The sequence below is a fragment of the Trichechus manatus genome, unplaced genomic scaffold, assembly GCF_000243295.1.
Source record: "Trichechus manatus latirostris isolate Lorelei unplaced genomic scaffold, TriManLat1.0 scaffold00024, whole genome shotgun sequence".
Classification (NCBI taxonomy): Eukaryota; Metazoa; Chordata; class Mammalia; order Sirenia; family Trichechidae; genus Trichechus; species Trichechus manatus.
The window spans coordinates 20,037,920-20,056,601 of record NW_004443960.1 but is presented as its reverse complement, the minus strand read 5'-3'; the positions used below and the strand labels follow the sequence as shown (position 1 = coordinate 20,056,601).

At 47.0% G+C, this 18,682-nt stretch overlaps 1 protein-coding gene across 1 annotated transcript in view; it reads right to left on the bottom strand.

Moving 5' to 3' along the window:
• Positions 1-1,478: 1,478 nt before the first annotated feature.
• The window catches only part of VWA3A (von Willebrand factor A domain containing 3A), a 61,328-nt gene continuing 44,124 nt past the window's right edge, over positions 1,479-18,682 (bottom strand). The window contains exons 20-32 of the mRNA XM_004373455.2: positions 16,890-16,960; positions 14,305-14,457; positions 12,746-12,836; positions 11,695-11,808; positions 11,043-11,140; positions 10,035-10,172; positions 8,938-9,046; positions 5,095-5,239; positions 3,759-3,903; positions 3,106-3,257; positions 2,049-2,172; positions 1,720-1,817; positions 1,479-1,530 (exon numbers count right to left, since the gene is read on the bottom strand). Of these exons, the coding sequence (XP_004373512.1) occupies positions 1,479-1,530; positions 1,720-1,817; positions 2,049-2,172; positions 3,106-3,257; positions 3,759-3,903; positions 5,095-5,239; positions 8,938-9,046; positions 10,035-10,172; positions 11,043-11,140; positions 11,695-11,808; positions 12,746-12,836; positions 14,305-14,457; positions 16,890-16,960 (1,490 nt within the window). The remainder of the gene's footprint in view (positions 1,531-1,719; positions 1,818-2,048; positions 2,173-3,105; positions 3,258-3,758; positions 3,904-5,094; positions 5,240-8,937; positions 9,047-10,034; positions 10,173-11,042; positions 11,141-11,694; positions 11,809-12,745; positions 12,837-14,304; positions 14,458-16,889; positions 16,961-18,682) is intronic.

Sequence of the window (18,682 nt, the reverse complement as noted above, 5' to 3'; positions counted from 1 at the left end):
TAATTTTTCATTAAAAATTTATACAAAAATTGTTTTGGGACATTGGTTGCAATCTCCACAATGTGTCAGCACTCTCCCCCTCCTTTCCCTTTACACCCTGGGATCTCTGTGTCCGTTTGTCCAGTTTTCCTGTCCCTTCCTACCTTCACATCTTTGCTTTTGGGCTAGTCTTTTTATTTTTAGCCATTCTGGTGGGTGTGTAGTGGTTTTAATTTGCACTTCCCTGATGGCTGAGGCTGTTGAACACATTTTCATATACCTATTGTCCATTTGTGAAGTGCCTGTTTGAGTCTTTTGTCCATTTTAAAATATCTGGATGTTTATCTTTTTCTTATTGATTTGAAGGAATTCTTTATATCTTCTGGATATGGTCTTTTAATAAATAAAGTCTACACATACACACACACACACACACACACCAATGATCACTTCAAACAGTTTTTCTTTAAAGTCGTTTTAATGCTATTAATGCAATAAAAGCAATTTTTTTTTGGTTTTAGAAAACGACTCCAGATAACATAATACGTTGCACATTCACTTCATATGTACGCAGTGGGGCTGGGTCCGGAGACTCAACCTGATTCCACATGCTCGAGCAGAGCATTCACTCTAGATTGGGCTCCAGAGCAGCCTTCAGCTCCGTTTGGTTGAGGTGGCAGCAGGGGTGGGCTAATGGTGAATCTGCATAACCCTCCATGAACCAGGGTGATGGGAAGCCCAGAATGAGAGGACCAGGACAGAAACAATCCCATCAGATTGGTTTCCAGAGCTGGACTCCTACAACTAAGCTGGATGGTCGATGTTTACTGAGCATCTTCCACATGACAGGTTCTGGGGACCCAGAGATGGTTAGGACACTGCTTCATCCTGAGGGAGCTCATGGTCAAGGAGAAGAGTTAGACAAGTGAGCAAGGAATCATGACATGGAGTGCTAAGAGCAAGAAGAGAGAGTTTGGTCAGGATGCTAAGGGATGAAGGCTGGAGGCTCCCAACTCTGCCTGGAGGCTCCCAGCTCTTGATGGGTCCTAGGGACATCTTCACAGTGGAGGTGATATCATTTGAGCTGTGCCTTGAAGGATGAGCAGGAGTCACCAGGCAGAAAGTGGCAAGAAGGACATCCCTGGTAGGGGGCTCAGTGCAGGGCATCCCAGTGAGTGGCAATCTTGTGGCTGAAGTGTGTGGTGTGTTGGGGGACAGGGCAGGAGAGTTAGGGTGGGGATGGCCCAATACACAAAGAACTGAGTCTTTCTTCCTCAACTTCCAAGGAGTCCTGGTGCCTGGAATTGTGTTTTCAGTGGATGACCTGTAGCTTGCAGATTTCCAGGTCACTTTGCCCTCATGGCCAAGATACACCCAGGGAATGGTTCTTTGTAGAATGGCCCATCTGTTTGGAGAAATCCCTCCCCAGCATGTTGCCTGGCTTAGTAGGCACTCAACATGTGGTGAGTCTCTTGCCTCCCTTACCTGAGAATGCTTCTCTATAAAGAAGCAACCTTTGGTTCCACATTGTTTTTCTTCTGGAGTTGGGATCTGGTGGACAGAAGATGAAGGAAGATGTTTCCTCTGATGCCCAGACTTCTGGGCCTAGCAGGGAGAAGTAGGGCAGGAGTCCTTGGAGCAAGGGTGCCATGATTAGGGCAGGCCCTGTCTTGATGGGGTCCAGGGTCTGGGTGGGCTGGAGCCAAGTGGTGGGTGGGAGGGGCTGCTTGAAGGGGATACCTGAAGGACTGGGCTTGCCAGAAGAAGCTTCTGGCCTTGGTGATCTCCTGGGCCAGTCTCTTTAAATCATCTCCTTCAAATAGTGGCAAGGCAGGATCCTTGAAAAGGGGAAATGAGTGTGAAGTTGAATCCATTAAATGACTGGATGGGACCTGAAAATCCAAAGTCTCAGGAGAATAATCCTAGAGCTAATTAAACACAGCCTTCCACTCAGTGCAGGAAACCACTGTTTACAAGAGAAGCAGGGATCTTTTTAGTTAGAAGGAGACAACCACGTGTTGTCATTTTGTTGAGCCATTTCAACAGACCTCTGCAGCTCCACAACTTACCTTTTCATCAGTGAAGCCTTTGGTCAGCAGGCCATGAATTTGGGAGACCGTGTCCTCCCCAACAGGACAGTGATACCGTCCCCTGGTAAGGGAGGCCAGCTTTCTCAGAAATTCAACTGCTGCCCTAGTAGGGAGAAACAGGGCTAGGTGAGGCAACCAGTTTTCCAGGCAAGTTCCCCTGAGCCCTAGGTCCAGGAGGAGCTTAAGTCTGTCGGATTTAAGAGAAACTGCCCTGGTAATGGAACTTGGATCCCAAGGCTCTGTGCTATTGTCAATTGTTTGCATCCTCAAGTCCCCTCTCCTAGCCAGTTGCTGCTAAGTGAGGGGGGTTCACCATGTTGATGTTGCCATTTAGCCTGGATTCCCTCAAAGAACATGGCCAGCACATTCCAGCCCCCATTCATTTACTGGACATTTATCCAGTGCCTACTATGTGTTGGGCCAGTGAGGGACGTGGTCTGATCTTTATGGAGCTTATGGTTGAGACCAGCAGATCCAATATGTCCCTAAATTACTATAGTAGCCACAGTTTTTAATAATTTTTAAATAATTTAAAATAATTTTATTATTATTGTTATTTAATAACAATATTAAAGTTTTTCTGAAGGCGTGGAATCTCTGTTATCTAACAAATGTTCTTCTGTAGTGACCTTTTATAGAAAGAACCGTAACAATGTTACATTAATCTGTTATGTTTTCATCTCTAGCTTTTCCCTAAATATTCACAAATGTGCTCCCAAGCAGAGATCGTTAGGGAGAATAAAACATGACTGGGTGAATCAGTGCAAATCTGTCTCCCTGATGGAGAAAGTCAGAGCGCGCCCTATTGATGGGCAGGTTAGGGGTGGAGAGAGGTACTTCCACTTTGGGGTGTAACACCTGTGCAGGCCCTCTAGGAAAACAATGCAACTCCTAATGTCTAAGTCATGGGATCTGGGCCCAGGAGAGGTCACCGTCTAAGGTGAGTCCCTGGATTGGGTGAAGTGGCTCAGACCCTCCCCTCAGATATGTGGCCAGGCGAAAGGTAAAAAAACTCAGGTGACTCCTCCTTGCTCACCTGTCTGAGCCGTTAAAGGAAATGGTGTGCACTTTCACGTCTCTTTTCTCCTTGAGTTTTTGGACTTCACTTAGAATAAGGCTGCAGCTTGTGTCTGGCTTCCCGTCGGTCAGCAGGTACAATCCTTCCACATCAGGAAAGCTGAAAGCTTTCTGAAACAGCATGGGAAGTTCGGCTGGCTCAAAGGCAGGGGCTAACCAAAAACCAGTTGTTGAGTCGACTCCAACTCACGGCGACCCCATGTGTGTCAGAATAGAACCGCTCCACACAGTTTTCAATGGCCTTTCTTCCAAAGTGCCTCTGACTGGACTCGATCCTCCAACCTTTTGGTTAGCAGCCAAGCACGTTAACCATGTGTACCACTCAGGGACTCGTGGAGCTAACCAGGAAGGGCAAAAACCATGGCCCATTTCCTAGCTGGTTAACCCCAAGCAAGTCACTTAACTTCCTGAAACTCTGTGTCTCCATCTAAAAGTGGGAACCACAAGAATCCCTCTCTCACTGGGTTGTGGGAAAGATGAAATAAGTGTGAAAAACACTTTGTAAATGCTAAAGTGCTTTGTAAATTCTAAAGCATCATGCAGATGGAAGGCAACCTTCATAATATCAGTATAGGTGATGGTGTGGGGATTGGGCTCAGTGTCGGAACTTGCCAGTAATGCTTGCAAGACTGAGGTGTTCCCCTGAGCTTCCAAATGGGTCACCCATTGCATAGCCTCGCGACACGCTGCATCTGTGGTTGCCACCAAGGTTTCCTGCCATGGCTGTAGGCCCTCTGCAAAGCTGATCAGGTTAAAACTGGGGAGAGGGGAAGAGAAGGTGGAAGCAGAGAAGAAGAGAAAGAAACTGGTTAGAACCGACCAGTCTACATTGAATTCCGGTGAAGTAATCTTAGCGAGGAGCCCTGGTGGCTCAGTGGTTAAGAGTCTGGCTACTAACCAAAAGGTGGGCAGTTCGAATCTACCAAGCCACTCCTTGGAAACCCTATGGGGCAGTTCTCCTTTGTCCTATAGGGTCACTATGAGTCGGAATCAACTCGACGGCAATGGGTTTGGCTTTTTCGTTTAACCTTAGTGAGGACTATTCACTTAATCTCAGTGAAGACCCTTACAGAGAGCCTGTGGCCCCTCAGGGAGAGGGCTATGGGCCCTCTCGAATGAGAAGGTACACAATGAAGATTCTGGATGCAGACGGAAATGGATTTAAATCCCAACTCAGCCACTTAAAGGTTATATGATCTTGGGCAAATCACTTACCTCCTTTAAATCCTGGCTTAAACTTTAACTTCTTTAAATCCTAGTCTCTTTGTCTGGAAAACGGGATACAACAGCAATACCTCATAGGGTTGTTGTGAGGATGGAATCAAATCATGAGTTAAAGTGCGTGGCACAGGGAAAGAACTCAATAAATGCTTGTTGTTGTGTGCTGTTGAGTCTATTCTGATTCATAATGATCCCATGGGACAGAGTAGAACTACCCCATAGGGTTTTCTTGGACGTAATCTATACAGAAGCAGTTCACCAGGTCTTTTTCCCGTGGAGCTGCTGGGTGGATTTGAACTGCCAACCTCTCAGCAGGCCAGTGTTTAACCATTTGCGCCACCAGGGCTCCTTAATAAATGTTTACTCTTATTAAGGCAAGAATGAGTCCCAGCCTAGGGCCAGAGTCTCTTGGTGTCCCCTTACAGTGGATCTTTCTGGGTAGAGACAACAAACACATGCCTCCTTTTTTAAAAAATTAAGTTCAACTGAAATGCACATTTCAATTGCAAGGCTCTGCTTGCAGTTGTCCCTGGGCCTGAGATGGATTTCTAAGACCCACTTTACTTCTGCAGCAGAATACAGTGTTCCTTCTGGCTCAAATCAGCAATTCAGAAGAGCATTTCAGAACCCCCCAGGCCTGCTGGAACTGCTAGGAGGGAATGGCCTTGGCCAGGGAAGCCCGGAGCTGGCCCTTTTATCTCACTGAGCCCACACCCCTGCCTCCTACCTCTCACAGTGCTTCCGCAGCTGTTCCCAAATCAGCAGAATCAGCTCTGTCTTCATCTGCTGCACGTAGGGGCCCATGGATCCTGATGTGTCCAGGAGGATGCACACTTTGCTCTCCAAGATGGCGCCAAACAGTCGGCGGCTCCCTGCTCCGAGGTGGGTGGTAACAGAGGCAGGAAAGGAGTGAAGGGTCTCTCCTCCTGGGTGGTTTTCCTCACTGTATCTATCAGATCCCCGGTTTTGCAACACCTGTTACCTGACTGATAATTTATCAGATGTCAATCCACTGGGAGGAGTCCCTGGGTGTTGCAAACGGTAAGCACTCGGCTGCTAACTGAAAGGTTGGAAGTTCGAGTCCACCCAGAGGCACTTTGGAAGAAAGGCCTGGTGATCTACTTCCAAAAAATCAGCCATTGAAAACCTATGGTGCACAGTTCTACTCTGACACACATGGGGTCACCATGAGTCAAAGCTGACTCCATGGCAACTGGTTAGTCCACTGGCAGATGGTCTCTGTGGTGCCGTTGGAGGGGGCAATGGCCCAAGGGCAGAGTGGGTCAGAGAGTCTAGTCTTTGAGAGATAGGGATTTCAGCACTGGCTCTGCCTGTGGTGACTTGCTCAAGCGGTTATAATCTCTGAGCTTGAGTTTCCTCATCTCTAAAATTAAGTGGTTGGACTAATAGTGTCATAGTATTGCTTTGGGCTGGAAAACATGTTAGACAGCATGCAGTCAGTCAAGTGGCCAACAGAAATTAACTGAGCATCTACTATGTGGCAGGCAAAGTACAGCAGTGAACAAAAGAGGGTGCCTGCCCTCACGGAGCTTACAGTTGGGCAAGGAAGACAGATATTAAATGACTGATTAAAACTCTGATGAAGCTTCATCTACCCTGAGACCAGAAGAACTAGATGGTGCCTGGCTACCACTACTGACTGTTCTGATCAGGGCCCCAGTAGTTGGACCCTGATAGAATGGGAGAAAAACGCGGAACAGAACTCAAATTCTTAAAAAGTCCAGATTTACTGGACTAGTTGAGACCAGAGAACTCCCTGAGACTATTGCCCTGAGATACTTGAACCAAAACTATCTTCTGAGGTCATCTTTCAGAAAAATAATAGATTGGCACACAAAATAAAAGATATTACCTCAGAGTACAGTGCTCCATTAAAAAACTACAGAAGACCAAAAGGTCTACAATTAGTCTAAAGCAAAGATGAGAAGATAAGGGAGGAGGGCAGGGAAACTAGAGTACTGGAAAGGGAACAACCAGAACGCAATTAAAGAGATTGCTGGCACATTGTGAAAAATGTAACTAATGTCACTGAACAATCTGTGTAGAAACTGTTAAATGGGAACCAATTTGCTGTGTAAACTTTCACTGAAAACACAACAACATATTATTTAAAAAAAAAAAAATCTGCTGAGAGCTACGAACAAGTGGATGCTTCTGTGGGAACATATAATGGGGAAAACTAAATTAGTTGGATATAGGGTAGCGGGCAAAGAAGCTACCACTAAAGCTGAAGATGAGTAACAGCCAAGGAAAGAGGTGGGGGTGGGGAGCTCATGGCAGATAGAACAGCCTGTGGAAAGGCTCTGAGGAGGGAGGGCAGCGCGTGGCATGTTTAAGGAAGTGAGAGAAAGCCAATGTGGGGAATTAAAAAAAGGTTGGGTGGAGAGACCCATGGAAAGAGGGACATGAGATAAAGCTGGAGAAGCTGGAGAGATTATGAAAGGATTTGGAATTTATCCCAAGGGGAAACCAAGAGAGCTGTCGACTAGCCCAGGTTCACGCAGACCGGCAGTGGTGGAGGCTAGATTCAAACCCAGTCCTCTGATCCAGGCTGTAGTCAGGCACCCTCTAATCCTAGTGCTTGTGGCTCCACTGGCTAAAGGGAGATAACACATGGGAAAGCCAAACAGCAGAAGATGCTGTGTCCAGGGCAGGGCCTGTTCTCCACTGACGCCTCTGGGCCCTCATTGGAGGCAGGAGGTAAAATGGAAAATCTGCTGCAAAATGGACCTGCTTACCAGGAAACCTCGTGGGCTGAGCTGGCTGTACCCACTGCCAGGAGCCTCCCAGCACTCATCTGGGGTGTCCTCTGGTCATGCTTATATCAAAATGAGAACAAGAGCAAAATGGGGACATGATTCCCCCTGAGGCATGGGGGAAGTTCCATGGAATATCCAGACAGACAGCCACAAATGGCCTGCTGATCCATTTTAGGAACCAGACAGTAGAAACATTGCTAGCTACTAAGCCCTGTCATTTTTACCTCTGAAACCTCTCTAACTCTATGCACTCCGTCCATCTCCACCAATGCCACCCTTTTCCACCTGTCCTCATCTTTCACCTAGGCCACTACTAGGTCACCCTGATTCTACTTCATCCCTTCAACAATTTATTTTCCGCACAGCAACCAGAGGGATTATTGCAAGTGCTAACTTTACCATATAACCGACTTTCCCTTTATTTAAAACCTTTTAATGGTAATGGCTTCCCATTGCTCTTGGGATAAAGAGCAGAGTCTGTGCCATGGCCTCATCTCTCTAGGATGGTCTCACTGATACTATCCCTCACTCAGCCACACTGGCTTCCCTTCAGCCCTTCCTACTCACCATGCTCTCTCTAGCTCAGGGTCTCAGCCCATGCCCATCTTTTTTCTCTCTGCCCAGTTAGCATCTACTCATTCTTCAGATCTCAGGTCAGATATCACCTCCACAAGGAAGCCTTCTTTGACTTTCCAGGCAACTGTCCCTCTTACAGGCTCCCACTGCACCATGTCCCTTGCCTCCCTACACATATCACAGTTTTGATTTTAGACTTGTGGAGACTTGTGAGACTCTTTGTCTGTCTCTGCCTAGACCATCTACTCCATGACCTCAAGGATCATGTTGGGTTTTGCCTTCCATTGTCTCCCCAGAACCTAGCAGGAAAGCAACGCTTATTTGACTAATGAATCAATGACGCATCCCCTGGGTAAGTTTTGAAGAGTTGGAGAATGTGTTTGGGTGTGTGTTTGGGTATGTGAGGTGGGAACCTTGTACTACAAAAGTAGTGGGTAAATCTCTGGTCTTCACACACTTCCCAGTGGTAAATAAGAATTGCAAGTGGGGAGAGGCATGCAAGCTCTTCACCCTACCTCAGGCTCTGACCTGACAGTTACACTTGGAGCCTGCAGCCCCTCCAGAGGCTTTGGAAAGTGGCAGTCATTGCCATACCCCACTGCCCTAGGACTGCTTCTACCAGCTTCTACTGCAGAGGACTGGACCTAATGGATTTCTACAGGGCCACCTGTAGGCTTGCTATAAATGCATCTCCTACCTCCTATTGCCCCAGGAACCCTTTCAGGCCCCAAAGCCTAAATGCTTTCCCATCTGGTTCTTGGACTGGGTGCTTCAGACTGTCTCTCAGTTCCCAGCCTACCCTCCTCTGGGTGTGAGCTTGACTCTCCTCAGCCCAGCCATTCAACCCTCCTGGAGGGGTCTTGGTGCTATTTGTAAAGAAGGGAAGGCTTCCGCTCTGTCAGGATCCCCTCACCATCTCTATCTTCATGGAAGCCTCTTGAAGGTGAGCCCCTCAGTCACATCCAGGAAGGGAAGGTGTGGAGGGTGGCCTTGTACAGCAGCCTTGATGGGTTCTCTGTGGTGCTCTTTGGCCTGTGCACCATCTCCCTGTCACTCAGCCCTCGACAAACAGCACCCTGCCTGACTTCTGCACCCACAAGCCATGTTGTACACAGATGGTCATCCTGACCTGACAGCTCCTGAGTCACCGGCCTGGAAGGACTGACCTGGGGGTCCCTCATGCCCTTCTGCCCTCCACGACAGCAAGGGCTCACCAGACAGCAGCCACTGCAGCCTCTGGATGTAGCGCCTCATCACCTTCTCCAGGCATGTGATGTATGTTTCGATTTCCCAGAGCGTGCACTGAAGGTGTCTTACCAGTCCCTGCATTAAGGCACGTGAAGGCAAATCCTCACCACCCTCCGCCCCCCACCCCATGAATTTCTCCATTTCCCCATCAACAATCAGAACAGCTTATTCCATTTGTGGTTAATAATTTCCAAAACATCCCTTAAGCATATTTTTTTTTTTAACATTTAGTAAATTTAGAAAAATTTTTTGTTTTTATTAAACTACCAGGATTTATGGTTCTAGGAGGGAGTGGGGGATTTGGAATGATGGCTTTGGGCAAATGTGGCGGCCGTAATAATAAAAAGCATGATATCTCTAAATTTAAAATAGAAAACCTGTAATGACAAGTCCCATGGTGGGTGTGATGTCCACAAATTTCAAACCAAAAAGATTGCCTTGGATGGAGAGAGGGCATGTTTATGAAACGACTGTAAAATTCTTCTGGTGGATAATTTAAATTTGGTGGCTATTTTTAGCTTTGCAGTTTCTCCTAACATTGATAATGCAGTATAAAAGAGTAAGGAGCATAAATGAGGTCTTATAAAAAAGCATGCTTAGCTTTTCATTTTTTTCTAAATGTACTTGTTCCAGGGTCAAAGCAATGTTAAAAATTACCCCACCCCCCAAAAAAGAAGAGAACCCTCCTCATGCTCTTCCCCTCCCCCTCCTTCTCCCTCGTCCCACCACAATCATCTCACCATCCTAAAAGAACTATGGCAATGTTTGGGGCATAAAGTCCTGATTGGTGACTCCTTCAGCCACTGCCCTATGCCCTTGCTCTAAAGCGCCTTGTAACCCAGAAGGCTGTCCTCCGGTACAATGGGGGTTGGCTTTTCTTCCAACAGGATTCTGCATCTCCTACTCCCTGAGGGCATCCCACCTTAAGGGGGGTGGAAGCATCTTAATAGCAGGAACATGAGCCATGGTGTGCATTCACATGGTGTTTTCTACAACACACTACTCAGCAATTTGCAGCTGAGAAGAGGCAGGACTTGGGGTAAGAAAAACAATTATGACTTACATTGATCTCGACGCTGGGGAAGACACTGCAGTGTTTGGCTGATGCCGACCCCTGTCCTGTCTTTTGATGAGTGCAACTGGGACCGATGTGTCTGGAGATCTCCATCTTCAGTTTTTTGAGCCCATAATTGGCCACCCACTTTAAAATAAAGGAGAACTAATAAAACTAAAAACCACTATCTCAGATCATTCAGACGTAACTGAATGATTGTCTGACTCTTCTCTGTAAACCTCATTTTTTAAATCAATCTCAAATGGTTGACCTGTGGGGTTCCTAGGCCCTCACTGAGCATCCATTGCATGCAGATTCCTTCCCTGCCTATGGGCAGAGATGCACAAGAAATATGGGCACGTGGACAAAATTCATGGAGCACGCACACTCCCTAGTCTAGCGGACATAGTTGCTTCCACAACATCCATTTCTACCCTCCCCCGCAAAATTTGAGTGAAAAGCCCTGATTGGTCTGAAGGTCAGACTCTAAACCAATCAGGATAATCCCAGTCTCCTTGCCCCAGTGATGGATACAAGAATAGGCATGCCCAAACCAATCAAAGCACAGCATTCAGGACTGGCCCATCCAGAACCAAGTTCGGACTCTTATTGGATGCTTGTGGGAAGAAAGATGTTCTATCTATCTTGTGGATAAAACAAGGAGGCGGATTTCTGTGGCTTGCAAACAAAAGCACCTGGTACAACTAAGTGTACTTTGCACAAAATGCACTTCAATTAATCCTCACATCAGTCCTATTAGATGAGTACAACTGTCTTCACTTTATAAACAAGGACACTGAGATTGAGAGTAGCTAAATGACTTGCCCATGGTCACCAAGTGAGGAAGCGGCAGACCCAGGTTTCAAACCTAGGTCTGTTTAACCCTTATCCCATCACCACATTAAGCAGTCATTCTAAGTGGATTTGTCTTCATTTCCAAGTAGGCCCACCTTCCTACAAGTAATGGCTTGTAGATAGAATTATTGCCTAGGGGTCATGTGCTGGTGGAGACAATACCTCTTGGCTCGAACAAATTTTATCATTTCTGGGCAACTCAGTAGAAGATCTAGTTCTCCTTACACCCCTTCCCTGAGGGTACTTCTTGTACACTGAGCCTAGGAGAAACAGAGTGAGGTTACCTGTGTACCTCAAGGCCCAACTCTCCTCTCACTTTTCCTTTTGCCCCATCAATTTCCCTGTCAATCAAGTCAGTTGCACAATTCCTTAGGTGCAATTTGCTGAGAGGCAGAAAGGGAGGCTGTTAGGTGGAAGGCTCTTAAGGGGATCTCTCTTTACCACAGCATCAATGATTTGTTACTGGGATGGGTACCATTTCACAGGAACTAATCAGGCTGGCTGACAGGAATCATCTCCACCCCTTCCCAATCAGCCTCAGAGCTCAGGACACTGCCTCTTGCCCCAGCAGTGGATGGAGCCTGAGTGCCAGCCCAAGGATCTCAAGGGGATCTTATATTCAATATTAACTTTTCTCATTCTCTTGCCAGTGTCAAAACTTCATAGGTCCATTTCCCTGCCTGAGAGAATTGAATTGTTTGAGGATGGACCTGCTCCAGAGGGACCTCCTTCCCAGGGGGCCTGCTGACCTTACAGTTCCCACAGGATGAGGCACTACCCAGACATTTGTGTGGGGTTCATGCTCCCAACTTACCCACGTTATTCCCTGTATCTGTATAAAACAGTGAGAGAGATGCCTCTACTTCCCATGATTTTTTCTTCTTCCTCTTCCGTTCTGTAGTCCATTCTTTCACTGACTGTGCTGGAGCTAGGGGACATTTGGTCTATTGGCTGGAGCAGCCTTGGGGTTCATGTGGTGAAGCTGTCCTGCCTGGCTTAGAGGCTCCTCAACTTCAGCTATGCTGTGTCCTGTAAGATGGCACTCCAAGGTGGCCTTGAGGTACCCCAGCACCCCTTGACCTCACCTGGATCAGCAACAGCTAGAGCTACCAGGTACCAAGTCCTGATATTGGGCGGTGCAAACGATTAACATGCTTGGCTGCTAACCAAAAGGTTGAAGGTTCGAGCCCACTCAGAGACACCTCGGAAGACAGGCCTGGTGATCTACTTCTGATAAATCATCCATTGAAAACCCTATGGAGCACAGTTCTACTCTGACATACATTGGGTTGCCAAGAGTTGGAGTCCACTCAACCACAGTCGGGGTGAAGATATTTACCAGGCATGGTGATAAGTTGTTTCCATACACTGTCTCATTTTATCCTCATAACCCCCCTAACCCCCGTGTACAGATGAGGCAAGTGGGACTCAGTGAATAAGAAGTAGAGCCAAAATTCCAGTCTGGGTCTTGCTGACTCCACAAGTATGCTCCAAATCAATCTTCTATGCCTTTGACATTCAAAATTAGATACACGGTCTTAGGTCCTATGAGCTGAGTACTTTCATAAAAATACTGGTGCCTTATCACAACCAACTGGCATACTATCCTTAGCCCCTCTGAGCCTGAGTTTCTTTATCTGTAGAATGGGGAACTCATAGAGTACCTACTGCATTGAATTCTTAGAAGCTTTAAATTGGACAATTTTAGCAGAAGGTCTGGGACATGATCAAGACTCACGATCACTGATTGTCTTAGTGACACTCATTATTGATACAGGATTCACCATAGCACGGGGGCCTGCCTCAGCCATGCTTGTGCTGTCCTTCCACCCTCCCTTCCCAGTCTCACCATGGCTGTGCCTTACCTGATGGGATGATTGCTTTGCCACTGAGTGGATGCCATTTCAGAGCTTTCAAGGAGGGACTCTTCTCTCTGTCAGAGTCATCTTTAATGCTCTAGAAAACAGGCAGTCTTTCCCATCAGTAGCCTGGTCTCTGTGGTGGGCAGTACCCCAGTCACCCCAGCCTCAGTCTGTCAACTAGGAACCTTTGCAGAAAGGGGCTTAGAGGAGGCCCAAGGAAATGCCTCAGGACATGTCTGACCCATCTCCTACAGAAGATTCTGAAAGGACTCTGGGTTTTGAGGTGAAAAATTGCATCTGTGTGTGTGTGTGCATGTGTGTGTGTGTGTGTGTGTGAGAGAGAGAGAGAGAGAGAGAGAATATGCTAGAGAGCGCTAGGACAGTAGAGAGGATTTGCCAGAACTTTTTTCACCAGTTACCTGCCCCATTTCCTACCAGACTGGGATTTCTGGGTCTCCAGCATGACAAGCAACCATTCGGGTAATTTCTTTGCCCTGCTGGACTCCTTGGTTTTAAGGGAAGGGCCCCTTCATTATTGAGCATAGTGGAATTCAGAGATAGTTAAATGTCACACAGGGCCTCATGCCAGCTGAAGAGACCTTTGGACCAGACTCCATGAGACATGTCTGGGCACTGCCTCTCCAGGGAGCCTCTGGCCCTGTTCTCAGGGGCTCCCATTAGAGGCCTTGGTGTGACCTAACCTCCACACATGGAACCAGCTCAGTAACCACTAAAGTCCCAAGAGTAGGCCCTGGGATTCTGGGATTTCACCACAGACCGCCGCATGGAACCAGGAGAGGGCAATGTGACTGGGCTAACTTCTGAAACCTGGTGGAGTTCTTTGAACAAGGGCAGTGCCTTGTGGACAGAATTCCCTGGGAGGTTTCCGCATTCAGAAAACCTGTTGTGTTCACAGGGATCTGTTGTCAGTGAAACGCCGAAGACCTCATAGATCTCAGTGCCCCTTTTGCTCACGAGCGCTGTTGATTCTAGGGTCTTCCCCCAGTTACCCCTCTAGAGACTCCTCCTGATTGCTGAAAGTATTTTAGGCAGGACAGATTTTACAGGCTGTATATGGGGATAAGCCCCTCGCAGACACAGGCCCTCCCCCAGGCTCTTGCTCCCATTGGGCCCCTGCTAAATCATGGGCAGCAGCAGCAAGGGCCCACTAGCTGTCCCGAGAGGCGCTTCAGATCAGCCTCATGCCTTACAGCCATAGATGCAATGGGGGGTGCCCACACCATGGAATCCTCAGCGTATATATATATATGTATATATATTTCCAAAACAAAGCTGGGATAGCCAGACAGAACCAAACGTGGATGGGGGAGAGGAAGCCAGAGGTGCCCCCAAAGCTGAGGAGCAGGTCCCCAAGGGCATTCTTTCCCCTGGAAGTCAGGGCTGGAGGCACCCTGGGACACTCATCACTGAAGACCCTGCCCCTACCCTCTCTGGCCCTAGGCTCTGGGGGCCTTGGCCCCAGCCACATTAAGATCTAGAAAAGACCAGGAGACAAGACGGAAACCAAATCTTCTACGTGTTATCAGTGAGGGGAGTCAAACCATTCTGGCCACGGAGAGGGCTGTGGGCTTCAGAGGACGGGGGTTTCCAGGCTGACTTCTTTGCTTGAGCATCTTTGGCTTTTCTTTAGGAAGAGCAGCACTTTCCAGTTCTTTTCCCGACTGGTTCTTCAGGGAGGCCATGAGTAAGGCACACTGCAATGGGGGTGTGGGTTAGCAGCATCCCTGGCCACTGTGTGCCTCCAGGCAGTGGACAGACAGACAGACACACATACACTCACTCACACACACACACATACATATATACTCACATACACACTCACACACATACACACACATGCACTCACTCACACACACACATACATATACACTCACACACACATACATGCACACTCACACACACATATACACACTCATATAGACATACATGCACTCAATCAACACACACACACATACACAACACACATACACACACTCATACATACGCACATACACGTGCAAATACATATACACATATATCACTTAACACTCATACACATACACTCAGACACACTCACACACATACAGACACAACACACACACATTCATACACATATACACATACACATGTACATACACACATATACATATACACACATACACATTGACACATGCACACATACACTCATACATATATACACGTTCATATACACATACATTCACTCCACACACATACACATATACACACTCACACACATAGGCACAACACACATACACACACTCATACACATACACATACACATGCAAACACATATACACACACACAATAGACACAAACACACACTCACACATATACTCATACACACATATACACACATACGCTCACACACATACACACACAAATACACACATATATACATGCAGCAGGGAGACTGGGTACCCAGCGACCTCTGGCATCCCCTGGATTCCTCTTTGTGCCTCTAGAGCGTGGCCTGGGGCTGAGAGCACTGCAGATAAAGCCTGTTAGTAATAATAACGACCACATATGGAGGGCATTGGGCTAATTAATGCCCGGTGCTCTTGAACCCTCTGCCAACAAGGTATGCCAGCTGTCCCAGTGAGGCAGGTGTTATTGTTATCCCCATGTTAAAGATGAGGAAGCCAAAGCTCCACGAACCGAAGGGACTTGCCCAAGCCCCCACTGCTGAGTATGCAGAGGAGCTGCCATTTGCACCCGGTTGAGGGGGGCGGGGGTCCTCTTCCAAAGCCAGTGCTCTTCCTGTCAGACACTGTGTGCCCAGCATCCACGAACGCCCGTCAGCTCTCCATGTGCCCAGGCTGACTCCAGACACTGGCCAGACAGTGGTGCAATACTTGGTTCCTTTTGCCTACAAATTTCTCAATTGCCTAAAATGTTCTCCAGCAATTATTGTCAAACCCTGGGTGGCACAAACGGTTACGCACTGTACTACTAACTGAAAGGATGGCTGTTCAAACCTCCCCAGAGGCACTTCGGAAGGCAGGCCTGGCTATCTGCTGCAAAAAGGTCACAGCCTTGCAAACCCTATGGAGCAGTTCTACTCTGCACACATGAGGTTGCCACGAGTGGGAATTGGAATTGACTCTATGGCAACTAACAAAAACAACAACTTATTCTCAAAGCAGTAGAAGACACCATTAAAATGTAAGTAAGCCCTCTATGACGGGTGGATTAAGCCATCCTTGTCCACTAACACCTTGAGAATGAGTTTATCAGATGAGGGGTGGGACTGATGGCACCTGAGGAGAAGGGTGACGAAGCCCAAGAGGAGCCCTCTCAGGGAGAACAGCTAAGGCAAGTCTAAGGGAGCCACAGGGGAAGGAAAGAACATGGAGATGTGCTCTCTCAGCCCAAGGAGCTCACAGTCTAGTCGGAACGATGAGTCCTCCCCGAAAAGGGATGTTCTTAAAATGGGAGGTGCGCTGCAACTAGGTAGAGGGGCTGGTTGCACAACAAATACTTAATGCCACTTAATTGCATACTTTAAAATGGTTAAAATGGTGAATTTTACGGTTTATGTATTTTACCACATCCATTGCCTTCGACTCAATTCCAAGTCACAGAGACCCTATAGGACAGAGCAGAACTGCCCCACAGGGTTTCCAAGGCTGAGACCTTTACAGAAGCAGACTGCCACATCTTTCTCTCTTGGAGCGGCTGGTGGGTTCACACTGCTGACATTTCCATTAGCAGCCGAGCGTTTAACCACTGCTCCTTCTATTTTACCACAGTAACAACAAAAGAGAAACTTATAACATTATTTAAAAAAAAAAAAGTGAGGCAGGATGTGTCTCCTTCCCAGGCTCCTCCCTGCCTTGACCAGGCCCATCCACACGCTCTCTGTCCACCCCCAGAGCCTGAACTGGCCCAAATCTCATTCCCCAGCCCAGATCCTTTTTCTGACCTGGGATGGGAATGGCAGGCAGAGGAGACAGTGGGTGCAAAGGCCCTCAGATTAGGAACGAGTTTAGGAATGAGCTTGATGCGTTCAGGAACTCAAAGGACGCCAGGGTGGCTACAACATATAGACCCAAACCCATTGCCTTCTGGGAAACACCAGTGTTTCATCTGAAGCCTGGTTGTCAGTGGATCAGGACACTAGGCTCACCTTTTGGGAGTAGTTGAGAGCCTTTTCCATCTCAGACACAATGGCATTGATGTCATCGCTTTCGTAAATGCCTGGAAACAAAGCATATCATCAGCATGGGGAAGGGACACGGGCTCAGTAGTACTCACATTTGGAGGAATGTGGCCATAGGGAAGTGACTTCAGCCTAAGGGCCAGGGTGGGACCTGCACGGGCTGAACTGACCAGCGACCACCCCTACACTGTCCAGTGGTGAAGAGGACAGGCAGGTACAGTGAGATGACCAAGAATGGGGCTGGCCTGGGAACGCAGTGCCCTGGCATCCAGCCAAGAGCTCTCACCCCTAACAAGACTAAGGTTAGGAGCAAAGGTCTTGCTACCCCATGAATAAAAACACTCACCTGGAATTATTTAAAATAGCTAATATCTACAGCGAATATTGGTGACTCATATGAAAGGGACTAGAGTAAAAGGCTAAGAACACAGACTGAAGCTGGCCTGCTGGGGTTCAGCTCCCAGTTCTACCACTTATTACTTGTATGCTTCCAGGTAAGACACTAAGCTCGCTGTATCTCAGCTTCCCCATCTCGTAAAACTGGGATAGTAGTAATACCTACTTCACAGGGTTGTTGTGAGGAATGAATCGTAACATGTAAAACGCTGAGAACAGTCTCTGGCATATAACAGCTGCTATATGTTGTTGTTAGTTGGCATCCAGTCGGCTCCAACTCATGGTAACTCCACGTATAACAGAACGAAATGCTGCCCGGTCCTAAGCCATCTTCACAATCACTGATATGTTCAAGTCCTTTGTTGCGGCCAATGTGTATTTTGATTGCCTTTCAACCTAGGGGGCTCGTCTTCCAGCACTACATCGAACAATATTCTGTTGTGATCCAAAGGGTTTTCATTGCCTAATTTTCGGAAGTTAGATTGCTAGGCCTGTCTTTCTAGTCTAGCCTGGAAGCTCCGCTGAAACCTGTCCACCATGGGTGACCCTGCTGGTATCTGAAATACTGGTGGCATAGCTTCCAGCATCATAGTCACCACAGTATGAGAAACTGACAGACAAGTGGTGGAGCTGTTATATTAAGTGCTATTATTAGTGATAACCAATAATAATAATAATTTAAATGAGCATACCCAGCATTTTTTATGGAAAGAAAGAGCTGGGAAGGAGGGTACTGGAATTATAGCTGGGCCATGCCACTAACTGTGTGATCACAGGCACACCACATCCCGGGAGTCCTTTCTTCATCTGTAAATCAGGGAAGCTGGAGTGCACCAGTGTGTCCCAAGCCTCAGCCACTCCCATATCACTGTCACAAATTTTGCCTTATCTGCATTACCACCTAAACCATTATTTACTTAATATATGTGTTTAATCAATTCACTTTTTGTTTACTTGAAAGTATATTTTAAAAAGAAAATTTAGGTCACTGCTTACAATGGCAAGCCGGTATTTTTCTAGGAAATGTTGAAACAAGCATATAACTATCACAATAAAAAAATGTTCCTCCGTGTACCACTTATTTATCTTGCGGGCCCCCCATTGTGAACACACCACCCTTTGAAAAACACTAAACTTGGGAATCTTTTTTTTTACTTTTTATTCTTTTTTAATTGTACTTCAGGTAAAGGTTTACAGAACAAATAGTTTCTCATTAAACAGTAGTACACATATTATTTTATGACATTGGTTAACAACCCCACAACATGTCAACCCCCTCCCTTCTTGACCTTTTTTTTTTTTTTTGGTGAAAATATACATAGCCAAAGATACACCATTTCAAAAATTTCTACATGCACAGTTCA